General features: G+C 40.4%; 2 protein-coding genes across 11 annotated transcripts in view; both read right to left on the bottom strand.

The window, feature by feature from the left end:
* The window catches only part of LOC135244177 (NACHT, LRR and PYD domains-containing protein 12-like), a 77,047-nt gene that overhangs the window by 31,611 nt on the left and 18,467 nt on the right, over positions 1–26,969 (bottom strand). The gene's annotated exons all lie outside the window — the stretch shown is intronic.
* LOC135244181 (zinc finger protein 501-like) lies at positions 16,022–23,355 on the bottom strand. Of its 6 annotated transcripts, none has more exons than XM_064316438.1 (3): positions 23,207–23,355; positions 21,693–21,920; positions 16,022–17,550 (listed from the first exon to the last, which is right to left on the bottom strand). In XM_064316438.1, exons 2-3 carry the CDS (start codon positions 21,882–21,884, stop codon positions 16,177–16,179), a joined length of 1,566 nt encoding a protein of 521 aa, XP_064172508.1. In that variant the 5' UTR covers positions 21,885–21,920; positions 23,207–23,355; the 3' UTR covers positions 16,022–16,176. The 6 variants fall into 6 exon arrangements, with proteins under 6 accessions (XP_064172508.1, XP_064172511.1, XP_064172510.1 ...); XM_064316441.1 differs by lacking the exons at positions 21,693–21,920; positions 23,207–23,355 and adding exons at positions 18,330–18,466; positions 18,947–19,251; XM_064316440.1 differs by lacking the exons at positions 21,693–21,920; positions 23,207–23,355 and adding an exon at positions 19,355–19,523.

Here is a 26,969-nt window from a genome sequence, read left to right as displayed (position 1 = left end):
TCAGATTGATCGGCCTATCAATAATTGCATTATTTTGTTGACAATGGTATTTTGTAATATAAGTAGCAAATTAAATCAGATACAATATACAATTAGTGAGGAGTTTCTGTATTTGATGCTGTGTGTAGCTGCCGCTAGCGTCAGTTGTACAGTTTAAGATCATTTAATAATTTGGAGTTAAATACAAGAATAATTTACATTTTAATAAAATAATATTTTTTATTAATTAACATAAAGGCAATTAAGAACGTATGTCTAAAAGGACCTGTGTAATATTTCCATAGCGGAACCAATGTCATTGTGTTACAGTGGGGTTGGGGCATGGTTGTTGGTTGCGCTCTGAAATTACCACGAGAGGAACAGCACATGTTAGATTCTGCAGAGGATGATGTTTTTTGGGTTGCGTTGCTTATGGTTGCGTTCATGAGGATTGGAATTGGCTGAGGATTTGTAAGGTTGAAGTTTCTTTTGTACCCCCCTTCGAGTTACGCGGCCAATGAGGTGTGTAATGTTGTCTGTGTGTTACTATATATATTGTGCCTATAGTTATTTAAATGTGTGTTAACGGGCTAGCTACAGCTAATTTTCTCGTGGAGTTCGTGGTGGCCCACCTACGTTTGCGGGTGTTTGGCAAGCTAATTTCGTGGGTTTAATCTAAGATAATGGATTATGCAAGCTATATTTGAAGCTATATGTGTGTTGTGAAATATCTGTTTAATGGTTATTCTCTATGAGAATGCTCTACTGCACCGGACTCATTTTATGATTTGTGCTTTATTTTGTCTAGTTCTCACGGCATGTTTAACGGCATGGATATGCAATAAATGCCTGTAACCAAAGAACGCCTTGTGTTCGTGAACTAATTTGGAGGGGAGTAACACTGTGTAACTTCTGGATTCAAAACATTAAATGCGGGCACTAGCTGTTAAAATGATTATGAACTCATAATATTCACCAAATTTTTACTTTCACAACAATTTTATTGGATTTCACTCTCAGTAGAAACAGGAAGTGTGAAAATATGCAGACAATCATCAAAATCTTTAATGACTTAATACTCACATGGCCTTCCTGCAGTTTCTGACTACTGGTACCAGTCTCTGATGACCTGCTGCTGATGTGTTGTAGGTCCTCAAGTCAAACTCATCCAGGATCTCCTCTGACATCAGTAACACAAAGGCCAGAGCTGAACATTGGTATGGTACCAGCATTTTATCAGAAAGTTTTCCTGAACTCAAGGAATTCTGGATTTCTTCCACAAGAGAGTTGTCATTCAGTTCATGCAGACAGTGGAACAGATTGATGGTCCTCTTTGCTGAAGATTCCTCTCTGATCCTCTCCTTAATGTACTGGACTGTTTTCTTAATGCTCTGTGTTCTGCTTTCTGTCCGTGTCAGGAATTTTTTAAAGAAAGAAAAAAGGGTGTGTCTTCCTCCATCAGATCTGCTTGCTGTCTGTGTCTGTAGATCTGCTACAGGTGATCTGTTTCCGGTCTGTGTCTGTAGATCTGGTACAGGTGATCTGTTTCCGGTCTGTGTCAGTAGTCCTCCTAAAAGAGTCTGAATGGACTCCAGAGAGAGGCCAAGAAGGAATCGGAGGAAAAGATCCAGGTGTCCATTCTTGCTCTCTAAGGCCTGATCCACTGCACTCCTGTGTATCTCAGACAGCTGCACTCTGTCACTGTGAGATTTTGATTCTTCTGCGCTTAAAACATTTCTGTTCTCATTTACACATGAATGAAACACAAACAAGGCAGCCAGATACTCCTGGATGCTCAGATGCACAAAGCAGTAGACCTTCTCCTGATGCAATCCACATTCCTCTTTAAAGATCTCTGTGCACACCCCAGAATACACTGAAGCTTCACTGACATCAATGCCACTGTCTCTCAGGTCATCTTCATAGAAAATCAGATTGCCCTTTTCCAGCTGTAGAAAAGCCAGCTGGCCCAGTTTCAGAATACTTTCTGCATCTGAATCTGACATTTTCTTTGGGTTTGTCTCATTGGCACCACAATATTTCTGATTCTTTACATCAGTCTGAATGAGAAGGAAGTGTGTGTACATTTCAGTCAGAGATTTGGGCAGGTCTCCACTCTCTGCTTTATCCAACATTGTCTCCAGAACAGTAGCAGAAATCCAGCAGAAGACTGGTATGTGACACATGATGTAGAGACTCCTGGATGACTTTATGTGTGAGATAATTCTGCTGGTCTTTTTCTGGTCTCTGATTCTCTTCCTGAAGTACTCCTCCTTCTGTGGGTCATTGAACCCCCGTATCTCCGTCACTCGGTGGATGCAGTCAGGAGGGATCTGATTGGCTGCTGCTGGGCGGGAAGTGATCCAGAGGAGAGCAGAGGGAAGCAGATTCCCCTTAATAAGGTTAGTTAGCAACACATCCACTGATGATGTCTCTGTTATATCACAGATCTCATTGCTTTGGAAACATAGATGAAGTCGACATTCATCCAGACCATCAAAGATAAACACAACTTTGACTTCATCACTTTGGATCTCTTGCAGTTGTGGAAAATAGTGCTGCAGAAGTTGCATCAGACTGAAATTTCTTTCCTTCTTCAAATTCAAATCTCGGAAAGGAAGAGTGAAGATGAAATCAACGTCCTGATTGGCTTTACCTTCTGCCCAGTCCAGAATGAACTTCTGCACAGAGACGGTTTTCCCAATGCCAGCGATGCCCTTTGTAAGCACATTTCTGATGGGTTTCTCTTGTCCAGGTAAAGGCTTAAAGATGTCATTGCAGAGGATTGTAGTCTCCTGTGTGGTTTGTCCCTTGGATGCTGTCTCAATCTGTCTCATCTCGTTTTCATTATTGACCCCCCCACTTCCCCCCTCTGTGATGTAGAGCTCTGTATAGATCTCATTGAGTAGGGTTGTGTGGCCCTGCATTGCTAAACCTTCAAAGATGCATTCAAACTTTCCCTTCAGATGAGTTTTCAGTGCCTGTTGAGCTCTTTTTATAGATTCATCTGAAGAGAGGAAATATGAGAAACTATTATGTTAAAAATAGGGTAAACATTCCCCATTCAATAACACATTTCAAGAAGAAACAGTAAAAATACAATAAAAATACACTGAGCTCAATTAGGTTTGTGACAAAGACATATATTTGCCTTAATTTGAGTCTGTACTCAACAATTATATATTCGTAATCAAACAATTCACATGGTAGGGCTATGGATAAAAACTGCTGTCATTTCTACATGGTGAAACCAAAATGCCCATAAATAAAAGCTAAGAATGTGAACTGCTTGGTTGCAAAAATCTAAAACGTGACAGTTCTCATATAGCAAAAAAAAAAGTCTTTGTCCTAAACTTTATGGAGGTCACTATTTATACAGTCAGTTTTCACAGTATTTTACACACCACTCACAGAGTAACTACATACCTTGAACAGTATGTTACACACCTCATACATAGTATTAGTTAACTCCCAATTAGAATCTATCATTAATAAAACAAATCTGGAAAAAATCATCAATCCTGTTTGCACAATATTTGCACAATAAGGATATTAAAACCCGGGAAATGGGTTCAAATGTCTGTTTACATTTCATTTCTCAGGTTTATGTTGTGGAAATGTCTGTCTGAAGAGACAGTGGTGTAGTTACAAGCTTCTGAGCACAAGATACCTGGGTCCTGTTTCAGGGAGCAAGATTATTGAGTTAGCTGGATAACTATGTAAGATTGTCACTGTAAAACACTATTATGAAAGTACAGTATGTGGATGCTACAAATAAGAATGTTGTTCACTCTCAGATTTGTTAGCTAAACAAATTTCAGCATTCTAATGGACACACAGTTGCAATGAGAGAAAACTCTTACTGCGCTGCTCATCCTTCTCCAGTGAGTCGGCGAGATCCTTCTCCTTCATGTTCCTCAGGATGTGGAGTGTTATCTTCAGAGACCTCTCACTGCCACAGGTCTCCAGCATCTTCTCAACTATGTACAGGGCCTCAGGATCCTCCTGCTCCCTCTCAGTGCATTCTGGGTAATCATCAGTTTGATGACTCTTGGACAATTTCTTCATCTTCATAAACTTATCCAATACAGACCGATCTTCAGATAGATTCTTAAAGCATTCTGGGCAATCCTGACTCAGATGGCTCTGAAAAAGTTTCAACTTTTCATCCTTCTTCAGCTTCATCAGAGTGTGCAGGAGAGACTGAAATAAACACATGTAGAGGTGTGCTGTATCAGTGTGAAATAAACACATGAAGAGGTGTGCTGCATTAGTGTGAAATAAACACATAAAGAGGTGTGCTGTATCAGTGTGAAATAAACACATGAAGAGGTATGCTGTAACGGAAAATGAGTTACATCAACATATGATGCTAAACTAATTCGCTTGCTGGAGGTGGATTAGAGTATATCCTAAAGTAGGAGCAAAGCAAGCTAGTGCCATCCATCTGCCACCATTGATAGTGCTAACACAGAAGCCCGTACTATCTAATTTTCTTGTACTGGATGCACAGGGATACAGAATTGGTATCAGTCTTCTCGTATGAATCTGGGCAAGAGAGCTAAAAAGTGCCTTAGTTGTTGGCTGTGGGAAGATTCTGATCACCTCTGGCTCAAACCTGAATGGCTGTATTGCAGCATCAGAATCAGTGAGTATGTCTTCTACAGACTCGTCAGAGTCAGAGTCATTAATAATGTCCTTTGATTCAGAAACAGAGAGTTCAATGCTCTCCATTTCCATCATATTTTCAATGAAAAGCTATAACAGCCAAGCTGTTTTTCTTCCACCTAACGCATCACACGTCACATAAGTAATTTTCCGGTGTGACTTTGGGTGTTTCCGTCATCAATTTGTCAAATTTGAAGCCACACTAACAACAATTTCAGCTTAATTTAATGAAAAATCTATATGATAAAATGAACTGGCCAAATATCATTGAGAGATGCCATTATGTGGTGCTTACCCTTTAAATAAAAACCTGGTTTATTTTGTAAGTGTGATATTCCACTGTAGATGATCATAAGTAATATTTGGCAGAGATGAAATATGTCATCAATGTTAAGGGCAATATTAGGCACTTATCCTGGAATTATATAATATATATGCATTATATACACTCAAATACAATTTGCTGTAGGAAGTAAACATAACCTTTTAAGAACTAGAAAAAAGTACATCTCACACCTGTTTAGGGGAAGATAATCTCTCCGAACTCTTCTCTTCTAGAGAGCTAGACTGCAGGGACTGCTGCATCCTGTGAACAAAACATGGAGACAGAACTTCCAGTTAAACTCATCTTCTTACTGCAGCTCTAATTCACAGCACATGGAGACAGAGCTTCCAGTTAAATACACTGCAGCTCTAATTCACAGCACATGGAGACAGAGCTTCCAGTTAAATACATCCTCTTACTGCAGCTATAACTCACAGCACATGGAGACAGAGCTTCCAGTTAAATACATCCTCTTACTGCAGCTCTAACTCACAGTACGTGGAGACAGAGCTTCCAGTTAAACTCATCCTCTTACTGCAGCTCTACTTTACAGCACATAGAGTAAACATTTCCGTTCAACTGTGTTTTGAAATCTATTCTTCAAATGTTGACTGAAATCAGTACCGAAACAAACGTGGAACATTTTCTTGCAATTTACTCCTCATCAATGACCCCCTGTGAAATATGAAGCTGCTCCCGTTTGGGCTGTGTTAACAGCTGGAATATAGGGGCAGAGTGAGGGGTGGAGAGCGGGGCAGTTAAAATCTGACACTGCACAGATTGTATCCAGGGTCACATATACCTGCAGAAACTCACCAAGAAAACACCATGTATCTATACATCCCTAATCCAACATGGTACACCCAGCTACACCTGAATATGACATAATACACCCACCTACACCTGAATGTGATATAGAGCACTCAACCTCCACCTGAAAGTAGCAAAAGGGATTTAGGTTTAATTAATCAGTAGTGTTAATATGAACCTGTTCACTTACCTTGAATTACCTGTGAACTCTCTTCTGAAGTAGAATGGACGATCCATTGAATCATCACTCTTCATAGACAGACAGCTGGGTACAGGTGACCCTGCTCTTTCTACCTGGACCCTGTGAACAAAACATGGAGACAGAGCTTTCAGTTAAACTCATCCTCCTACTGCAGCTCTAACTCACTGCACATGGAGACAGAGCTTCTAGGTAAACTCATCCTCTCACAGTAGATCTAACTGACTGTGCACAGAGTAAAAATTTCTGTTTAACTGTGTTTTGGAAAAAAAAAAAAATTTCTTCAAAATGTTGACTGAAATCAGTACAGCTTACTCTTGTGAATACAGCAGAGTTAGAAACTTGAAAAAATCTTGCAATTTACTCCTCATCAATGAACCCCAGTGAAATATGAATCCACCCCCATTTGGGCTGTGTTAAGAACTGGAGTATAGGGGCAGAGTGAGGGGTGGAGAGCAGGGCAGTTGAAAACTGGCACTGCAGAGAATGGATCCATGGGTCACATACACCTGCAGAAACTCTACAAGAAAAACACCATCTATCTATACAGCCCTAATCCAACATGGTACATTCAGCCTACACCTGAATATGACATAATATACCCACCTACACCTGAATATGACATAATACACCCACCTACACCTGAATATGACATAATACACCCACCTACACCACAATCACAAGAAACACCCATCAACACCCGAATATGATGTAATAGTCCACCATATGCCCAAATATGACATAACGCCCACCTATACCTGACTGTGCCATCATACACTCCCTCATTGCCCATCTTCAGCTGTGGTCTTAAGACTCATCTATTCTGACTATACCTGGACTTACTAAATATCACCACTCTGCGGATCATTTCTATCACTTAAATTTCCCCTCTTTCATGCTACACATGTACCCCCTGTGCCACTTTCATGTTACATGTACCTCCATCCAGCACTTGTTGTGCCTTGTATCATTATCTTGATGGTGTAGCTTGTCATGCCTCCTAGTTTAACTTAGCATAGGTTAGGTCAGAGTAATGTTCATTGTTTGAACTGGACTAAATGTGTTCATGGCTACGAATAAATGTACAAAATGAGTATTGTACCTTATCGGACCTTTGTTTTGTAGTTGTTCCAATGACTTTTCGTATGCACTTATTGTACGTCACTTTGGATAAAAGCATCTGCCAAATAACTGTAATATATACACCCCACCTACCCTTGAATGTGACATGGAGCACCCAACCTACACCTGAAAGTGGCAAAAGGGAATAAGGTTAAATTAATCAGAAGTATTAACATGAACCAGATCGCTTACCTTGAATTACCGGTGAACTCTCCTCTGAAGTAGAATGGAGGATCCATTGAATGATCCCTCTTCATAGACATACAGCTGGGTACAGGTGACCCTGCTCTTTCAACCTGGACCCTGTGAACGAAACATGGAGACAGAGCTTCCATTTAAACTCATCCTCTTACTGCAGCTCTAACTCACAGCACATTAAATATCTGATTCGCGCATTTACCAATTTCTGTCAGTCTTGTGGGGTTCTCCTTCATTCTCCGGCTCCCCTGATAGACTCATTTTTAGAAACAGCGCCCTCTACCTCAGGAGACCGGAACACATCAGACCAGATTACACCACAAGTGGGTTCTCACCCAAATTAGCGACCTGTAAACATACAAAACAAGAATGTACTGAACACACACACACAGACACAGTAATACACACAGAGAGACACATACACATTACAGCATAGTGTTGACAGGAAGCCATCTGAAATATATATGGGCCCAAAACATAACTTTCAATTTTTTTTGCATCTTTGATAATGATGAATGACTATTTTATATAAATAATGCCAGTGCTAAACTATATATTGATTGTCCAATATTAAACATACACTGCATGGCCAAAAGCTTGTGGGCACCTGAACATTACACCCATAGGTGCTCGTGGAACATCTCATTCCAAGCCATGGGCATTAACATGTATAGTATAGTATAAGTATAAAATTGTGTAAATTTCTCTGTGCTGTCAGTGGAACCATCACCTAAAAGAGAACAGGTGGCATCTGAATTTTCAGGCTTCTTCCCTCTGGAGAATTATGAAACTGTAAGGTTAATGCTGAAGCTTTCTTCCCTCTGGAGAATTATGAAACTGTAAGGTTAATGCTGAAGCTTTCTTCTCTTGGGAAAATTATAAAACTGTAAAGTTAATGCTGAAGCTTTCTTCCCCCTGGAGAATTATGAAACTGTAAGGTTAATGCTGAAGCTTTCTTCTCTTGGGAGAATTATAAAACTGTGAAGTTAATGCTGAAGCTTTCTTCTCTCTGGAGAATTAAAAAACACTTTCAGCTGCATATTAGCCTATAATGAAATTTCATTTAACAACCGTTCACGTTCTATATACATTACATAACATACATACCATGCATACATTACATACATACATACATACCATACATACATTACATACATTCTCATCCCCATGGGCACACGTTCCTAGCAGCAGATAAAATTTATACTAAGAAACATGTAATCATTAACATGACAGAAGGGGGTGGGGAATAAATAAATACAAAGAAAAAATATTCAGGCCTATTAAATAAATGTTGACTCTTACAAACCTATACAGACATATGCTTGCCCCATTAATGTACCATATGCTTGTGGGTCAAAGTTTAGCTAAATAAGCACAATAGTACAATTTCTTCTACAATGTATAATACTACTACTAATAATGCATTTTATTCATGATGTGCTTCTCATATACCCAAAATGTATAAGAAGCACATATTTACTAATGCATTTATAATTCACTAAACATGTATTATTTGTGATCATTTTTTAAATCTAAGATTTTTTCTTTGCAGTAAAAGTGACATAAATCCTGCCACTCCTACAACATGATCTCAATTAAATTAAGTTCCATTAGGCTTCAAATGCTCATGACGCTGTTCTTCTCTCCATATTACATATTAAAGCTTCTCAACCTTGATTTAAGTCTGTAACCCACTTAATTAAGGTAGATGAGACGAAACAATGGGCTGACATTTTGCCATGTATAACTGTAGTTTTCTGTCTGAGTGAGAAAATAAATTGGCGAGTAGATCCATTTTGCGGAAATACCACAGAGCTGAACGTGTGTTCGCTTTATGAGTTTGAGTGGATTCACTTACAGCAAATCGGAGAAAAAGAACGTTTGACTACTCTGTTACAGTTCAGCCCAAATAACATAACTCTTCACGACACTGAGCTAATTTAACCACCTTGCTTTAGCTTCATTCATTTTCTTCTTTCTTGGGCCATTTGCCTCTCTTTTCTATTTTAATTAAACTTGATTTCATTTATAATAATATTAATAATAATAATAATAATAATAAAAATACATTAATTGCACTCTTCTTAATCGGTTTACTATTCAATTCGGTTGGTTTTTATTGTGTTATTTGCTTCATTTTCTGAATTAAGCATGTTATGTATGTTTCATAGTTAGCACTGAACCATTTTAATTTAAGTTTTCTGTTTACTGAATTAAGCGCTTTATACCTGCAGATTCCCACCCCTCCACCAGCTTCTATTCTCCATCTTGCTTTGGATAAAAGCGTCTGCCAAATAAATGTAATGTAATCTCAATCCATCTCAGTCCACAAGTGGCTACTTACTCCGTTCTTTTATTCAATATTTCTCTTCCGTCTTTAAAATGGAGTTTGAGTTTGAAATAGTTTGTTTCACACTAACAGACAACAGGAGTGAACACCATCCTACAGCCGTCCCGCTTTCTCTTATGACTTCGCATCACAAACCTAAGCAGACGCACATAACAGCATTCCTGCTCTGAACATCAGCTCATGCTGGTTGATCTGACCGTACTCGATGAACGGGTGTGGGTTGTGGATTACCTCTCGTACAAATGTGTGAACAAATGGTTTTAACTCGACATTTTAAAAAAATATTTACGCTTCATGGACTGTCTAAGTGTGCTTTCTCCACCTACACTTAGGCTAACATAAATAAATAAATAAATAAATAAATAAATAAATAAATGCTAACAGCACAGTACCACTTAATTACTGTCACTTCTATCACCACTGTAATTAACTAAAATAATGGCGACAAACGACCTTTCCTGTGAGAAATGCATTGTCGAGCTCACGCGCTTACACTGGTGACATTCTAAAGCTCCGTTCTGCCCTCCCTAGTATCATGGCGGAAAAAAAAACACATTTCTGGACGGACAAGGAGACCAACTTCATGCTATCGCAACTAAAGGAGTTAAATATCCTAAAATACATGAATGGAAGAAAAACGCGGAATGACGAACTATTCAAAAAAGTTGCGACAAAATTGGAGGAAGCAGGATTTATAAGAAGCCTTAGTCACACCTCGGTCAATAATTGGATTCTTTATTAATATAGCTCGATTTCAACTGTGTATGTAAACGTACTGACTGAGACACTTAAAAATCGCACAGGTTCACCCTTTTTATAGAAGAGCCAGAGACACAAATTAAGATAAAATCACTTTTTGACAAAGCACAGTTTGTCAAAAGGTTGGTCCACATGCACTTGTTCCAAGGTTCCGAGCAGATAAAGAATAGCCTAGAAATAGTCTAAATAAGATAAAGTGTGCATACGTTAGGCCAGATGCCACACCCCCCATAATATAATTCCACAGCAATAATGACAGGCCCCATCTACAATGCAAAATAAAATAAACAAAGTTGTCGTTAAATTTTCTTCAAGCTGACCGCGAAGAATGCCTGACTTGTTTACATTATATATAGGATTTTTTCCAGCAATGGTATCTATCGATATAATTATGCCGCCGCGTTAACACATTTCTACGCTTGCGGGTCAGGCACTGCTCACGATAAGAAGAAATTCAAAGACAGCGTTTCTGATATTGCATGTGTAGAAAGTTCTTGGACGGAAACAACGATAGATTTACTTTTGCCACATCTGTCCAGAATGTAAACAAATCAAGCATTCGCGGCCAGGAAAAAATTTACAGCCACGTCAAAACACACTTCATTCATTCGTACTTGATAAAAAACGTTTTGCTTCGTCACCTCCAAACATTTTGCTTCACTCACTTTAACGTTGCATGCCATACACACTTGGCTGTTATAAACAGAAGCAACAGAATCCTAACTTCAACTGAAAATGGTACATCAAAATAAATTATCAAAACTTTGTAAAACAAACACTTGAATATTACAAAGAAACACTTTACTATACCAAACCCAAAACTCACGCTTTCCACACAATGAGACGAATAGTCAAAAGTTTACATACCAGGAACTCCGTCAAATAGATGACCTGTTAAAATGCACAAGACCGAGCACACCAGCGCACGAAACTCAACATAGACGGAGTCATACATTAAAATAACTAAAACGGTCTTCAACAACATTAAAATGCGCAATGGCGGGACCTACCTGCACTATCTCCGACTTTCACAACGAAGATTTGCGTTTGCACATTGGTAGGCTACTCAGCAAAATGGAACAAGGAAACAGGGGTGGGTTTCCCGATAACGTTGAATGGTGGGATTAACGAGTGTGTTTAAGGGGTTACCGACTGTCAGGAGGAGCTTGAGCTTCTCTGCTAAGCGCGTTCTCGTCATTTCTTAAAAACATGGTCAGGGAAATACTTGTAGGCTTGTAAATACTTGTAGGTAGTAATATTTGCATAAATCAAAGGTACATTTTGCAACACTTATTTAGTTCTCCATTGCAGTTTTAAATAGGGTAATATTAGGTTTGTCATTCTTTTAATGAATATTTTACTTTCCAAAAATTGTTAATAGGCTTATAAGAAAAATTAACCCTTGGTAAATGTTTTACGTTCAAAAATCAGTAACATGTCTTTTTCCATAAACTGAGGTTTTACTAAACACAGTTTGGAGAGAAGATTGCCTAAATCAAGCCAGAACATTTTGCTATATGTGCAATTATAAAACAAATGCACTACAGTTTCCTTTTCTAAGCCATAACATAAACACAAATCATCCATGCTGCAAACTTTGACAAAATATGTTTCTCTGGATAAATTAAATAAATAATTTTAAAGGCAATGAGGCAATGTTTTCTAGTTACTTTCCAATCCCCTTTCCACTGTATGTCTTTGCATTTAGAATCCCATGTTTTCAAAGAATAAATGGAATTCTCTCCATAACTTGCTCTAATAAAGGCATTATTAAATTTTGTAGCTTGTATTTATTTTTTAAGGAATTCAGTGTAGTTAAGTAAATGGCCCCATCTATTAAAACATTATCTCACCGAAACAATATTGTTTTCAAACCAACAACTTTTAAACAATTAAGACTTCTTTCTGAATTTAATTTCTTGTTTGTGGTTTTTAAGTCTTAGCAACTCAGATGCTTCTAAGAGCACAAACAATACCAGCTTAGTTGTGTCTTCCTGAATTCATTCACTCGCTCATCTATATTAACTAAAAGCCAACCAAACGAGTCCTGGGGTCCCATGTGTCGATGAACCTCAGTTTACCAACTTCATATTTAGCCAGCCTTCTATTTTTAAGAAGAGGATAGTTGGGCTGCCAATCCTGCCCAATGTGAAATTCATGCTCTATACGCAGGATTCATTTGGAACAAAAACCGTAAAGTTGAAATGGACAAAAATGGGGTGGAACAGTACAGTTGGTGTTAAGCACTAGGCTTCTTACTCTGTAGTTTTTTCAGCAAAATGGCTGCCATGTCAAGCCCCCTTCCTCGTCGGGGCCGCTTCCTCTCAGTCTGATACTGACACAGAACCCAGCTCTCGACCTCCAGAGCCTGGCTTGTTGGGTCTGGCTCCTGGTGTTCCAGCTCCCCTAGAGCTTTGACTGGCCCCTGTGGGGTAGTATAGGTACGTGGGCCGTCCTTTCTGAACACCTTCAGCTTGGCCGGAAAGGTGATATGGGATTTAATTTGTTTTTCACATATTTGTCTTCTTATAACTGGGGGTGCAAGCCAGCGCCAACACCTCCGCCAACTCTGGGGGACCCCTTGACCCCAGCGACAGCCAGGTTTCCACACTTTCAAACCAAATCTCCCCAAGCATTCAAAAAGCAAGCTGCCCCATCTCTCATTCAGAATGCCGCTGCCCGGCTCATCTACAACCTCCCCAAATTCTCCCACGTCACTCCTCTGCTGCGATCACTTCACTGGCTACCGGTCGCCGCCAGGATCCGATTCAAAGCCCTGACCCTTGCCTACACTGCCGCCAACAAGACAGCCCCCATCTACTTGCAGGACATGACTCAATTCTATGTGCCTGCTCGACCACTCCGCTCTGCAGCAGCAGGGCGTCTTGTAACCCCTCCCACCCGCCCAAAGGGATCACAGAGCTTCTCCACCCTAGCTCCCCAGTGGTGGAACGAACTCCCCGTCCCTCTCCGAACCTCCCCCTCACTATCCATCTTCCGCCGTGGCCTGAAGACTCATCTCTTCAGACTATACCTAGAATAACCACCACCATGCTGTGTATATATATATTAAAAAAAAAAAAAAAAAAAACCTTTTTCCTGTCACTTGTTACATGTTGCCCCATCCCTGCACTTCTTGGTAAATTGTATTTGTCCTAATACTCTAGCTTAATCTTCTGCCTAGTTTGGCTTTGCAGATGTTAGACCAGGATAGTGTTCATTGTTCTCGGCTAGAAATAGCTGTACAAAATAAGTAACTGTACCTTACTGAACCCGTGTTCAGCAGTTGTCTACGATCATGAAAATGCACTTCTTGTACGTCGCTTTGGATAAAAGCGTCTGCCAAATGAATGTAATGTAATGTAATGTCAACAGGGCCCTCAAGAAAGAGAGGGCCCCCCAGCAGTCCTGCAGTCTGCCCCATCTGGCGAGAACTGGAATTATCCTGGAAAGCCACAGAACACCCCTATCTAAGGAGCAGAGCTCTGTCCCACCCTGTCTGGTGAGTGCCCGTCCCAAACAGAAGAGCCAGGGTATGCCCCTGTTATTAGTACAAGAAGCAGTCCATCATACTCATGGTATAGGGATGGGGGAAATTTCTCAAAAGAATTTTTCTATACATTTGAAGATTTGCATCGCAAGATATCCACTGAGCTGATGGTGATGAAAACTGAACAGCAATGAGCAAATGACATAAACAAGACAGACAATGGGCAAACATTTAGCAGTTAGCTTTGCAGCAGGTAGCCCAGCAAGTAGCTCAGCAAGTCACAGAACCAATTGCATTGCACAATGCAAGAGGCTGCGCCGGTAGCCAAATCGATAGCAGTGCACAATGCAAGTAGCAAAACCAACCGCATTGTAAAACGCATACATAAAGATTTTGTCCCTAACCACCCTCCGTAGACCGAAGCCCATACAGATACAAAGAATCTCGTAAGGGACGTTTGGCTGTTTCGCTGCATGATGGAATGCTGTTTGAAACTGGAACTCTCAGCCTCATTCATCGGGAGGGCATTCTTTAAAACATTCCATTGAGCAACATCATTAATCACAAGCGCCCGTTCTGCACAGTTAAAACAGGTTTCAGCCCATCACTCGAGAAAGCGAGTTATTGTCCCCCTAAGGTGTGACGGAACATCCACGTGCACATAAGCTAAGTTAGAAAGGAACAGAGACTAATGAACTATCATGGTGCCCAATGTTACTTCGTTTTTGTGAAACAACGATTATATTATATTATATTATATTATATTATATATTTAATTTGACTTTTTTTCTTATTCCATAATGTGCTACTTGTGTTACTGAGTTTGAGTAAGTGATAGTTTAGGTAAAAATTTTCTTTAAAAGTTTGTGATCCTACATATACATCCCCTTACTTGCATATACATCCCCTTACTTGCATGAAGTAGTTTGTCAGTGTCTCTGGGACACACTGTGTGTAAGACCAGGCCGGGCATTAACCTGACTGACTATGCCCTGCGTAGCTCACTCAATGGCAAGGCAACTGTGCTCAGATTAACCAAATCGGAGCCCCACAGATTGCAAAGTGCATTCAGTGTAAATACATTCAGCATGCAGAACAATATTAATCCCGTTTCATAAATAACTGAGGCATGTTCATGACACGCAGATGACACATTCCATAATTCCTCCCAGAGCTATGTGCTGAAGGGTGTGTTCAGTTTTCACACAATGTACTTTACGACTGAATTATGACACTAAGGCCGCTATGGCCAGCTATACAACGAGCACTGCTGGCTTCTTTAACCTGATTACTCTCCCTTTAAATCTATTGCAATATGCTTGAATGTTTATCTTGCCAAAATGAAAAGATGGTAATTTTATTCTTCACATTCTTAACAGTTCAACAGGAAAATGAATCAGGAGAAACAATGCTTGTAGTATCTACTGCATATCTGGCAGCAGCACGGTGGTTTGAGGCTCATTTGATACCTTGGGCCCTTGATGACTTAAAGCCACTTAGCCAACAAATATGTGTTTATAATCTAATCCTATTCAAAGTACTGTCTCATTTGTAAGTGTTATTAGTCTGTATGTTTTTTCACCAGAATACATTTTACTGCTGGTGATTTTAACATACATGCTGGATTTTGACAGTTCAATTGCATTGCTTAAAATAAAATGGCTTAGAATATTTAAAAGTGAAAAAAAAAAAACGACTAAGTGTGGATACATAAAATGACAACATTACTCAAAAACATAATCGCTTACAATTTAGTCATTCTGCAGAGGCCTTTAGCCAAAGTGACTCGCAAGAGCACGTTTCACACAGGAAGCAAACTTCCCACGTGGGTTAAATACTTACGTGGTTTCTGATGGAATTTTCTGGTGTTGAAATAAGCATAATGAACCCTTGTGCTCATGACTTTTCAGATTTATGATTTCATCTGTCTGACTTTAAAACAAGGGCTAATTTAAGCCTTTCTACAAAAAAACAAAAACAAAAAAAAAAACAAACAGCCTTCCATGCGCTGTCCAGTACATCCAAAGGGTTTTGCATTTGTAAGAATTTTCTGGTGTTTTTCTGAAACAATCTGAAGGGATTTGGTAAAAAAAAAAAAAAAAAAAACTCTTTCAGGCCTGGTTTTTGTGACAATGTCTTTTTCAATTCCGTTCAGTTTAATTCAATTTTATTAGTATAGCACTTTTTAATTTATTTTACAAAGTACACCACAATGTATGCATTCATAAAAAACCTGGTATGAATTTGATGGGAGTCATGTGAAATAGATTTTTTCCTTAAAAACGAAATACATAAGTCTGTTTTTCACCGGTATGAATTCTCTGGTGGCTACTTAAATTTGATTTGTGGGAAAAACACTTCCCACACTGAGGACATTTGTAGGGCTTTTCACCTGTATGAATTCTCTGGTGTATATCTAAATAATATTTTGTACTAAAACACTTTTTGCACTGTGTACACTTGTATGGGGTTTCACCTGTGTGAATTCTCTGGTGCTGATTTAAAAGAGAAATTCTGGAAAAGCACTTGCCACACTGAGGACATATATTGGGCTTTTCACCTGTATGAATTCTCTGATGTATATCTAAATAAGCTTTTGTACTAAAACACTTCTCACACTGTGTACACTTGTACAGCTTTTCACCTGTATGAATTTTTTGGTGACAATTTAAATGCGAGGTTTCAGAAAAGCACTTCCCACACTGAGGGCATTTGTAGGGCTTTTCACCTGTATGGATTCTCAGGTGTTTAGTTAATGCTGAATTTGTACTAAAACACTTCTCACACTGTGTACACTTGTATGGCTTTTCACCAGTATGAATTCTTTGGTGGATACTTAAATTATACATTTTGGAAAAGCACTTCCCACATTGAATACAGCTGTATGGCTTTTCATCCGAATGAATTCTCAGGTGTATATCAAAATGAGATTTTCTAATAAAACACTTCTCACACTGTGTACACTTGTATGGCTTGCTACTACTTATGCTTTTCTGGAAAATTCTGGTCATGTTATTTTCACTGTTCATGTCGCCGTGACGATTTAAGTCCCCACACTGCATCTGCAGATCATCAATTTCTTCTTTTTTACAGTTTGGGTTTGGCTTGCCGGAACATTGCCATGGTTCAGCCGGATCTTTGTGATCAACACCAGATCCAGTCTTCACAGTATCCATGAGATCACTCACTAAAATTTCACTGGATTCACACTTCATTTGATTGGATTTAATGTCAACACATATAATACCCCGCAAGTCACTGATGCGATCTGCATATCCTCCATCATCGGCCTCGGTTTTGATTTGGTCAGGATGCAGATGGGTTACATATTCCAGCTCCATGCTGCCTAGTTTCTCTGTCTTAGGATCCCCAGTGTGGGTGGAGCCCAGATCATTTTCTGTTTTAATCAGTGATGTGTGTGTGAGGTCTACATCACTGACTCTGCTGTGTGCTGTATCGCACACTGGCTCCAGTATGTTGAGTCCTGGTGCAGCACACTCTGTCTCTGACTCCAGACCACTGAGTTCCTCTTCTTTCTGTCTGATCCTGTGCTGCTCAGTTAGCTCTGGTAGTGTTGCCTCTGTGTCCTGTCTCAGACAGACTCCTGTCTGCATCACACTGCTGCTCAGAGGTGTGCAGCAGTGCAGCTCCTGGAAGGAAACAGGGGGAGGGGTTTAGTTTTAATCTAACATGTCCTACTGCAAAATAAAAGCCAATTAAAAAAAAGTGGGACCGCTGGTCTTTGAAGCTGAGGGTTCGACCGGTCGTCACCAACTCGTAAAGTCTGAAATTTCCGAGTTCACCACCAGAAAGTGGTTTATGTATTTTTTTACATGCCTAATGTCCAGACGCAGCAGAGTTCATGCCTGGCTTGTGAAGTCACTGGTGTGCAAAGATAACATGAAGGCCTTTAAATGTTAATTTTTTGTATTAAGAATATCTCTCTGAGCAATGAAACCTGATTTTACAAATATTCATTAAATAAATACATGCACACACAAAAGTTCTACGAAAGACACGTTTTATTGGCAAAATAGTTTTCCCTGCAGTAACACTACCGACGGTAACGTTGAAATTTTTGTTCTCAATGAAATATTCATAAATACATCTGGAATTAAGCTCTGTTCTTATCAAATGTGTTGAAAGATGATGTTGAACAACCTGAAAACAGTTCATTTTAGAAGTGATGTTTTTGCCAACCCCAAATCCAGATAATGACTCAATTACGTTGTGCAGTGGACGATCTCATTGGTCCAAACCTCTTGACATCAGCAGACGTACGTATTGTTCATGTGATTAATTTATCAGTTGCCAATTACCACCCAAATGCAAATACCTGTAAGATATGGTCACGTGATTTTCTTTCCCCCCGGGCTTTACGAGTTGCCCTTGACTGACAGAATGCAGCACTATTTAACTAGCCTCGTACCCTCTTGATCCTGTGCAAGTCCCGTTGTTGACAGCATGCTAAATTGGCACAATTAGGCTTGCCCGTGATTTCTGCTTGTTTATACTCCTTCACTTTGCAGTGTTGTTATCACCAAATCACATCGGAATTCCATGGCACTGTTTAGTTTACAAGCAATGGATAAGGATGCATGAAGCTACTTCGCTGAAAATAAATTCACTTTTCGGTTGCACTGCGCAATATTCTTAAAAGAACAATACAGGTGATACAATCAAAAGCATCATATTTACTGGACTTCCACGTTTCACCGATTAATTTAATGGAAAACCATACGAAGTCCTACAAAATTGACAAACTAGCGTCGTTAAATTATTTAGCAACATCTTTAATGCATTGTAATCTTATTTACCGTGTCATAGAGAAGTAACGTAGTACCAGCACTACGTTTTCAAACTCTAAAATGAATTCCACTCTCATGTGTTTCAGCAGATATTGCTAAATAAACGAACCGATATTTTGAGTAGGCCTAAACAGTGAATAGAAAGTAACCTGATTTGGAGCTTCATGGTAAAAAAAAAAAAAAAAAAAGCCAGCACAACTGCAAAAGCATCAAAATTGTGGTTAAAAATAAAACTCACCACAGTTCTTTCATTACCACCAAGTGATGTAATTCGCTGCGGCGAATGGTCGCATTCGTGTTTTAAAGCAGTGAACCATAAAGAGAGTTATTCTTTCTTGTTTTTATTGGCGGAGGTACAGCCAGCTTTTAGTTTATTATCACCACCTACTGGACTGGAGTGTGGCCCTGAAATCATAGGCTGGATTAGTTTCCATTTGAAAAAATTTCCTTCGCTTGCTCTCTTCCTTCTAATGAGCTATTTTGTGATGTGAAACAAGTGAACTTAACAGGTGTTCTGCAAAAGAGGATAGACGACGAACAAACCAAAACGGAACTGAACGACCCTCGCTGCCCATAGCAATTTCTGTGCGCAAATATTGTTTTTGTATGACGACTCAGATTCATAAATTATTCATAGTAACCTTACCGCAGTTTATCTTGAGTGATGATAAAAACACACCAGCCGGTCTTATTACAAATACTATCGCCGCAAAGCCTTTCGTGGGGACTTCCTGTGAGAAAACGTCACTCAAAAGTACCAACATAAAACGTGCCGGGTAAAGGATCTGAAAAAGTTAAATTCGCCACTCTTTATCCCCCTCCCACACCCCAACATGCACTCGTGAATTATTCACTAATCACTAACCAAACTCATCGACAAATCTGATTGTCACTGGTGAGTTCACTTCTCACCGAGTACCACGTCAGCCCTGAAATATCCAATTACTTCTCTGCGGCTTTCAGAATAACGTTTTCTTTCTTTTACTATTGTTTACTAAAATGAATTTGGCTTATTTGTTTTTACCAATCACATGTATAACATAATTTACATATTTGTGACCACTTTTTATTTTGATATATACATGAAGTTATTTTAAAATAAAAGGCTTCACTTTGACAAATTCTAAATGTGTAAAATGATTAAAACAGTTCAGACCAATGAGACAAATTTATTTTTGCACAATTAATGTTACAAGTTATGTGCAACATGAATTAAACTACATTTACAGGGCAGTAAAGTAGAAAACAGAAATTTACATAGCATAAACGCCTTGGTATCTGCACATTCAGCGTAAAACTGTTTCATACACAACACATTTTTTGTATTAATTCACTTCTCACATTGTGCACACTTGTATGTTTTTTCACCTGAATTAATGTTCAGGTATAGAGTTGAAGCAAACTTTGTACTAAAACATTTCTCACTGCACACTTGTACAGCTTTTCACCTGTATAAATTCTCAGGTGTCTACACAAATTAAATCTTTGAGATAAACACTTCCCATTCTGAGAACATTTGCAGAGCTTTTCACCCGTATGAGTTCTCGGGTGGCTAATGAAATAAGATATTTTGAAAAAGCACTTCCCACACTGAGTGCATTTGTAGGGCTTCTCACCTATGAATTATCTGGTGTACATTTAAAGAAAACTGTGTACCAAAACACCTTCCAAACGGAGTGCATTTGTGGGGTTTTCACCCGTGAATTATCTGGTGGACATTTAAATATTGTGGAAAATCACTTGACACAGTGAGCACATTTGTAGGTCTTTTCATCTGTATGATTTCTTTGGAGGCTATTTAATTGCGATATCCTGGAAATGTGATTCCCACACTGAGAACATTTATAGGGCTTTTCACTAGTATGAATTCGCTGGTGGATATTTAAATTATGTATTCTGGAAAATAACTTCCCGCAGTGATGACACTTGTAGGGTTTTTCACCCGTATGAATTCGCTGGTGTGAATCCAAGCAAGATTTTCTGGAAAAGCTGCTCCCACACTTTGTACACTTGTAGGGCTTTTCACCTGTATGATTTCTCAGATGTGTATCTAAAGAAAATTTTGTATTAAAACACTTCTCACACTGTGCACACTTGTATGGTTTTTCACCTGAATGAATTCTTTGGTGTACGTTCAAAGCAAACTTTGTACTAAAACACTTCTCGCACTCTGCACACCTGTACGGCTTTTCACCGGTATGAACTCTCTGGTGGCTACTTAAGTTAGATATTGTGGAAAAACACTTCTCACAGTGAAAACATACGTACGGCTTTTCACCCGAATGAATTCTCTGGTGGCTACGTAAATTAGACATTCTGGAAAAGCACTTGCCACATTGAATACAACTGTATGGCTTTTCACCTGTATGAATTCTCTGGTGTATGTCTAAACAATATTTTGTACTAAAACACTTCTCACACTGTGTACACCTGTATGGCCTTTCACCTGTATGAATTCTTAGGTGTTTAATTAAAGCTGAATTTGTACTAAAACCCTTCTTACATTGTGTACACATGTATGGTTTGCTACCATTTTTTCTTTTCTGGGAAATTCTGGTCTGATTATTTTCATTGTTCATGTCACTGTGATTACTTAATTTCCCACATTGTGCTGGCAGATCATGAATTTCTTCTTTTTTACAGTTTGGGTTTGGCTCGCCGGAACATTGCCATGGTTCAGCCGGATCTTTGTGATCAACACCAGATCCAGTCTTCACAGTATCCATGAGATCACTCACTAAAATTTCACTGGATTCACACTTCATTTGATTGGATTTAATGTCAACACATATAATACCCCGCAAGTCACTGATGTGATCTGCATATCCTCCATCATCGGCCTCTGTTTTGATTTGGTCAGGATGCAGATGGGTTACATATTCCAGCTCCATGCTGTCTAGGTTCTCTGTCTTAATATCCCCAGCATGGGTCATATCAGTTTCTGTTTTAATCAATGATGCCTGTGTGTGGTGTACATCACTGACCCCACTGTGCGCTGTATCACATTCTGGCTCCAGTGCGTTGAGTCCTGGTGCAGCACACTCTGTCTCTGACTCTGCCATGTGGACAGACTCCAGTCCACTGAGTTCCTCTTCTTTCTGTCTGATCCTGTGCTGCTCAGTTATCTCTGGTAGTGTTGCCTCAGTGTCCTGTCTCAGACAGACTCCTGCCTGCATCACACAGCTGCCCAGAGGTGTGCAGAAGTACAGCTCCTGGAAGGAAACAGGGGAAGGGATTTAGCCTTATGCTGGCCGCAAGTTACTAGATACAAAGGTTCGCATACGTTTTCGACCCTGAACTTGAAAAGTTTAGACAATGTGTTCAATAAAGACATGAAAAGTGCTATTGATTGTGTGTTATTAGCTTAAGCAGAATGTGTTTTTCTATTATTGTCACCTAGGTGAAGATCAGACCACAATTAATGCATAATTAATGCAGACATCCAGGTAATTCCAAAGGATTCACAAACTGCTGGCTTTAAACAAATAAACAATTGCCACGTCTCAGATGAAAACCGTTCAGTGGTGTTTAAGGGGTTAATCTGTGTTGTCATTTATGGCCCACTGCATAATTTAGAAGCAAAAACAATAAATAAAAATGAATAAATAAATTTGACGGAACACATATTTAAAAATTCTAAATGTGGCACCTTTGCATATTTGACATGTAGTTACACATAATACATGTGATTAAATATATATTTAAATACTTGTTCATTTATGTATATATACATTGATTACACAATTACTTCAACACATTTAGAATTTCCTGCCTAATATTTAAATAAGACTTTTCCGTAAGGGTTATGTTTCTACACAGCATGCTTCTAATGGTATCACTGATTTTTGGAAATAAAAAAAAAATAATTTAAAAAAAAAGTATTTCTGGCGGTGAACTTTGTAGACGGTCCCGGGAGCGCAAGAAGCTGAGAATAGCTGAATTCTGTCAACGTTCGATTAAAGATATGAACACAAGAGACTTTGGTAAACACGAAGGTTGTAAGTTTGTATTTTGTGTCAGGTCCTCCTGTATTGTTCTCACGAAATAACGTCACATTTCCATGGCACCGCTTAGCTTCCAAGTAATGGATAGGACGCGCATATGAAAAGTAATTCACTGACTTAATTGCATTTCACAATATGCCTAAAAAGAACAATACCGATACAACAAAATTCATCATATTGATTTCCACATGTTACACGGACTAATTTAGCGAACGACCATAAGAGTCCTACAGGATGACACCATAGCACTATTGTTATATTATTTAGGTGCATCAACTCATTATAATCTTATTGGCCATTTTATAGAGAAGTAATGTTGCAACAGTACGTTTTGAGACTCTAAAATGAATTCTACTCTCGTGTGTTTCTGCTAAATAAGCAAACCGTTATTTTTGAGTAAACAGTGAATACAAAGTAACCCTATATAGGGCTTCCTGGTAAACAAAGCAAGCACAACTGCAAAAGCATCACGATTATGCTTTAAAAAAACTTACCCCACACTTTGATGACTCAATTAATTCAACTCGATCGTTTGTTGAACGTGATGAAATTCTAAGAATGATCCAATGTCCGCGTTACAGCTGTGTAAAACCATGAAGCATATTCGTCTTCCTCTTATCGTTCTTTGTTTTTTATTTGCGGTATTCTAGTAGCCATTTAGTTTATTACCGCCACCTACTGGGCTGGAGTGTGGTCCTAAAATTATATGCAGGATTAAAGTCAAAGTCAAAGTGTTTTTATTTGTCAAGTGCACAGTATAACACAGGTCATTCTGAGCAAAGAAATTCTTGTGACATGGCAGGCAGCAACTACGTAGAAGCAAAAGCAAAATATCGAAAATATCTAAAATATATCAAAGAAATATCACACATAATAAAAATACACATAATATTAAACAAAGTGTTAAATATTAACAGCAAATAAGTACCAGCCTGTACAGATGGGGGATATGGACAGTGGGAATAGGAGTATTAAATATTTAAATATTAACCATATATAAAGTGCAGGAGTGCTGATGGATATGTGCATAAGATTGTACATTGAACGTACATAGCATACACAGGAGGACATGTGATCAATGTGATCCCAGGGATTTATGTTGCTGGTTGAGAAGCCTGATGGCCTGAGGGAAAAAACTGTTTGTGAGTCTGGTCGTCCGTGCCAGGATGCTCCGGAAGCGTCTGCCAGACGGCAGCAGTGAGAACAGACCATAGCCTGGGTGGCTGAAGTCTGTTATGATTTTCTGTGCTTTCCTGAGGCATCGTGTGTGGTAGATGCCTCGCACAGATGGGAGGTGGCAGCCAATGATGCGCTCCGCTGTCTTCACCACCCTCTGGAGGGCTTTGTGGTCAGCAGCGGAGCAGCTGCCGTACCAGGCAGTAATGCAGCCAGTGAGGATGCTCTCGATGGTGCACCTGTAGAAATTGATGAGGGTCTTAGCAGACATTCCAAACTTCTTGAGTCTCCTCAGGAAGTATAGGCGCTTTTGGGCAGTTTTCACTGCTGCGTCTTATTGCCTGGACCAGGTGAGGTTATCATTTATGACCACACCGAGGAACTTGAAGCAGGAGACTCTCTCTACTTCAGCTCCGTCGATGTGAATGGGGGCGTGACCCCCCCCCGTCGCTTCCTGAAGTCTACGATCATCTCCTTAGTCTTGCAGACATTGAGGGAGAGGTTATTGTCCTGGCACCATGTTGCCAAGACACTGACCTCCTCTCTGTAGGCGGTCTCATCGTTGTTGGAGATGAGACCCAGGATGGTGGTGTCGTCTGCAAACTTGAAGATGGCATTGGAGCTGCGTGTGGCCACACAGTCGTGCGTGAACAGGGCGTACAGGAGGGGACTGAGTACGCAGCCCTGAGGGGCTCCGGTGCTCAGGGTCAGTGCAGAAGAGGTGAGGTTACCCATTCTCACCACCTGGGGTCTGCCCGTCAGGAAGTCCAGGATCCAGTTGCAGAGGGAGGTGTTCAGACCCAGGTTCCTGAGCTTGGGAACGAGCTTAGCAGGCACAATTGTGTTGAATGCTGAGCTGTAGTCTATAAACAGCATCCTCACATAGGTGTCTCCTTTATCCAGGTGGGAGAGGGCGGTGTGCACTGTCAGTGCGATGGCGTCGTCTGTAGATCTGTTGGGGCGGTATGCGAATTGGAGGGGGTCCAAGGTGTCAGGAAGAAGGGAGCAGATGTGGGTCCTGACTAGCCGCTCGAAGCACTTCATGATGATGGAGGTCAGTGCTACAGGGCGGTAGTCATTCCAGCAGGAGATGGCAGGTTTCTTAGGTACAGGAACAATGATGGTCTGTTTGAAGCAGGTGGGGACTGCAGACTGGTTCAGGGAGAGGTTGAATATAGCGGTGAATACCTCCGCTAGCTGGTCGGCACACGCGCTGAGGACACGGCCTGGAATGCCATCTGGCCCTGGTGACTTCCGAGGGTTAACTTTTTTAAAAGCTCTCCTCACGTCAGCCGTAGATAGGGACAGAGTGCAGTCGTCCTGGTCCTCATCTAGCCTTACAGTAGGGATGGCGTTGCTTGCCTCAAACCGTGCATAGAAGATGTTGAGCTCGTCCGGAAGAGAGGCGGCGGGCTGGGCATCACTGCTATTTCTCCCTTTGTAGTCTGTGATGGAACGCAGTCCATACCACATGCGTCTTGGGTCGGAACTGTGGTAATCAGACTCCAACTTGTCCCTGTAGGCTCTTTTGGCGTCTCTGATGGCTTTCCGTAGGTCATATCTGGACTTCCTCAAGGCCTCCAGGTCCCCAGAGCTATGGGCAGAGGACCGTGCTCTGAGCTTTGCATGGACATCACCATTAACCCAGGGCTTCTGATTGGGGAAGATCCTGACATTGATTTTCGGGATGACATCATCAATGCACTTGGAGATGTAGGCTGAGACAGAGTCTGTGTATTCATCAATGTCCCCATCAGCTGCAACACAGAACATCTGCCAGTCTGTGGTTTCAAAACAGTCCTGGAGGGTGGCAATGGATTCCTCACTCCAGCGTTGGACTGCCCGAAAAAACCGGTTTTTCCTGTTTTAGTCGTTGTTTGTAGGTTGGGAGGAGAAGAATGGAGGTGTGATCCGCCTTACCAAAGGCAGGGCGGGGGAGGGGTTTATAGCTGTCCCGTATTTGAGTATAACAATGGTCGAGAGTCTGGTCACCACGGGTAGGAAAGTCAATGTGCTGGTGATATTTAGGCAAAGCTTTCCTCATATTAACCCTATTGAAATCGCCAACAACAATAGAAGCTGCCTCAGGGTGAGCATTCTCTAGTCCATTAATTACTCCGTAAAGGTCTTCTAGCACGCGCGTTTTATCCGCCAGCGGGGGTATATAGACGGCTGTGATTATAGCGGAGCTGAATTCCCGAGGGAGGTAGAAGGGACGGACTTTTATAGTTAAGAGCTCCAGGTTTGGTGAGCAGTGTTTAGCGAGTACTGCTACATCCGTACCCCAGCGAGAGTTAACCATAATGCACACCCCTCCGCCTCTGCGTTTACCTGACTCCGTAGTTCTGTCCTGCCGGTAGATGGAAAATCCAGCCGGAGTAGCAGCCGAGTCAGGCACCGCAGGGTCTAGCCAGGTCTCAGTGAACGCCAGCACGCAGCAGTTTGCAATGTCCCGCTGGAAGTTAATCCGTGCGTGTAGATCGTCCATTTTGTTATCAAGTGATTGAACATTTGCCAGTAAAATGCTCGGTAACGGCGGGTTGCAGATTAGGTTACCCTACCTTCCCTCGCTTTATTTCAATTATACAAGTCATTACAAACAATTACATAAACAAGAAAACCTAAATACATTAGGTAAGGCATCTTCTATATTAAAAGTCCAGAGTTTCCCAAAGATTTGCATTGCCATGCTTGATGTCAATTGTCCTTCGACGTTTTAGTTCTGTTAAAATGTTCTTGCATACAGATTCACTTGACACGTAGATATGATCAATTGTCATTTTACTTTGCGTTTTCCATATGTGCTGATTCACTAGACATATTATTAACCAGTATAAATCTTTAAGTTTATCATCAATGTTACTGCCTGGTTGTGGTGCGTTGAGTGTTATTGCCATCTGGCAGTGGCTCCTGTTGGGCTGCGGTCTGCGGTTCTCTGGTGCTCTCTTGTGGCTCTTGCTGGTTTTGACGCGGTTGCTGCCTGTCCTCGACTCTGGCTCGGTTTTGGTTTTTTGCTTTATTGCTGTAGGAGTGGGGACATTTAAAATAAGTGTGCCCCACTCCTCCACACAGGCTGCGCCG

This window comes from Anguilla rostrata, chromosome 17, assembly GCF_018555375.3.
Source record: "Anguilla rostrata isolate EN2019 chromosome 17, ASM1855537v3, whole genome shotgun sequence".
NCBI classification, from domain to species: domain Eukaryota; kingdom Metazoa; phylum Chordata; class Actinopteri; order Anguilliformes; family Anguillidae; genus Anguilla; species Anguilla rostrata.
The sequence above is the reverse complement of the archived record's forward strand: the minus strand, read 5'-3'. Positions and strand labels throughout refer to the sequence as shown.

What these genes read in the sequence shown, in the direction of transcription:
- LOC135244181 (XM_064316438.1), bottom strand. Translation starts at nt 21,884, where the DNA reads ATGCAGGCAGGAGTCTGTCTGAGACAGGACACTGAGGCAACACTACCA. An exon ending in GTGATACAGCGCACAGTGGG is followed by an intron (nt 17,551 to 21,692) that starts GTCAGTGATGTA and finishes GTTTCCTTCCAG; the next exon opens with GAGCTGCACTGCTGCACACC.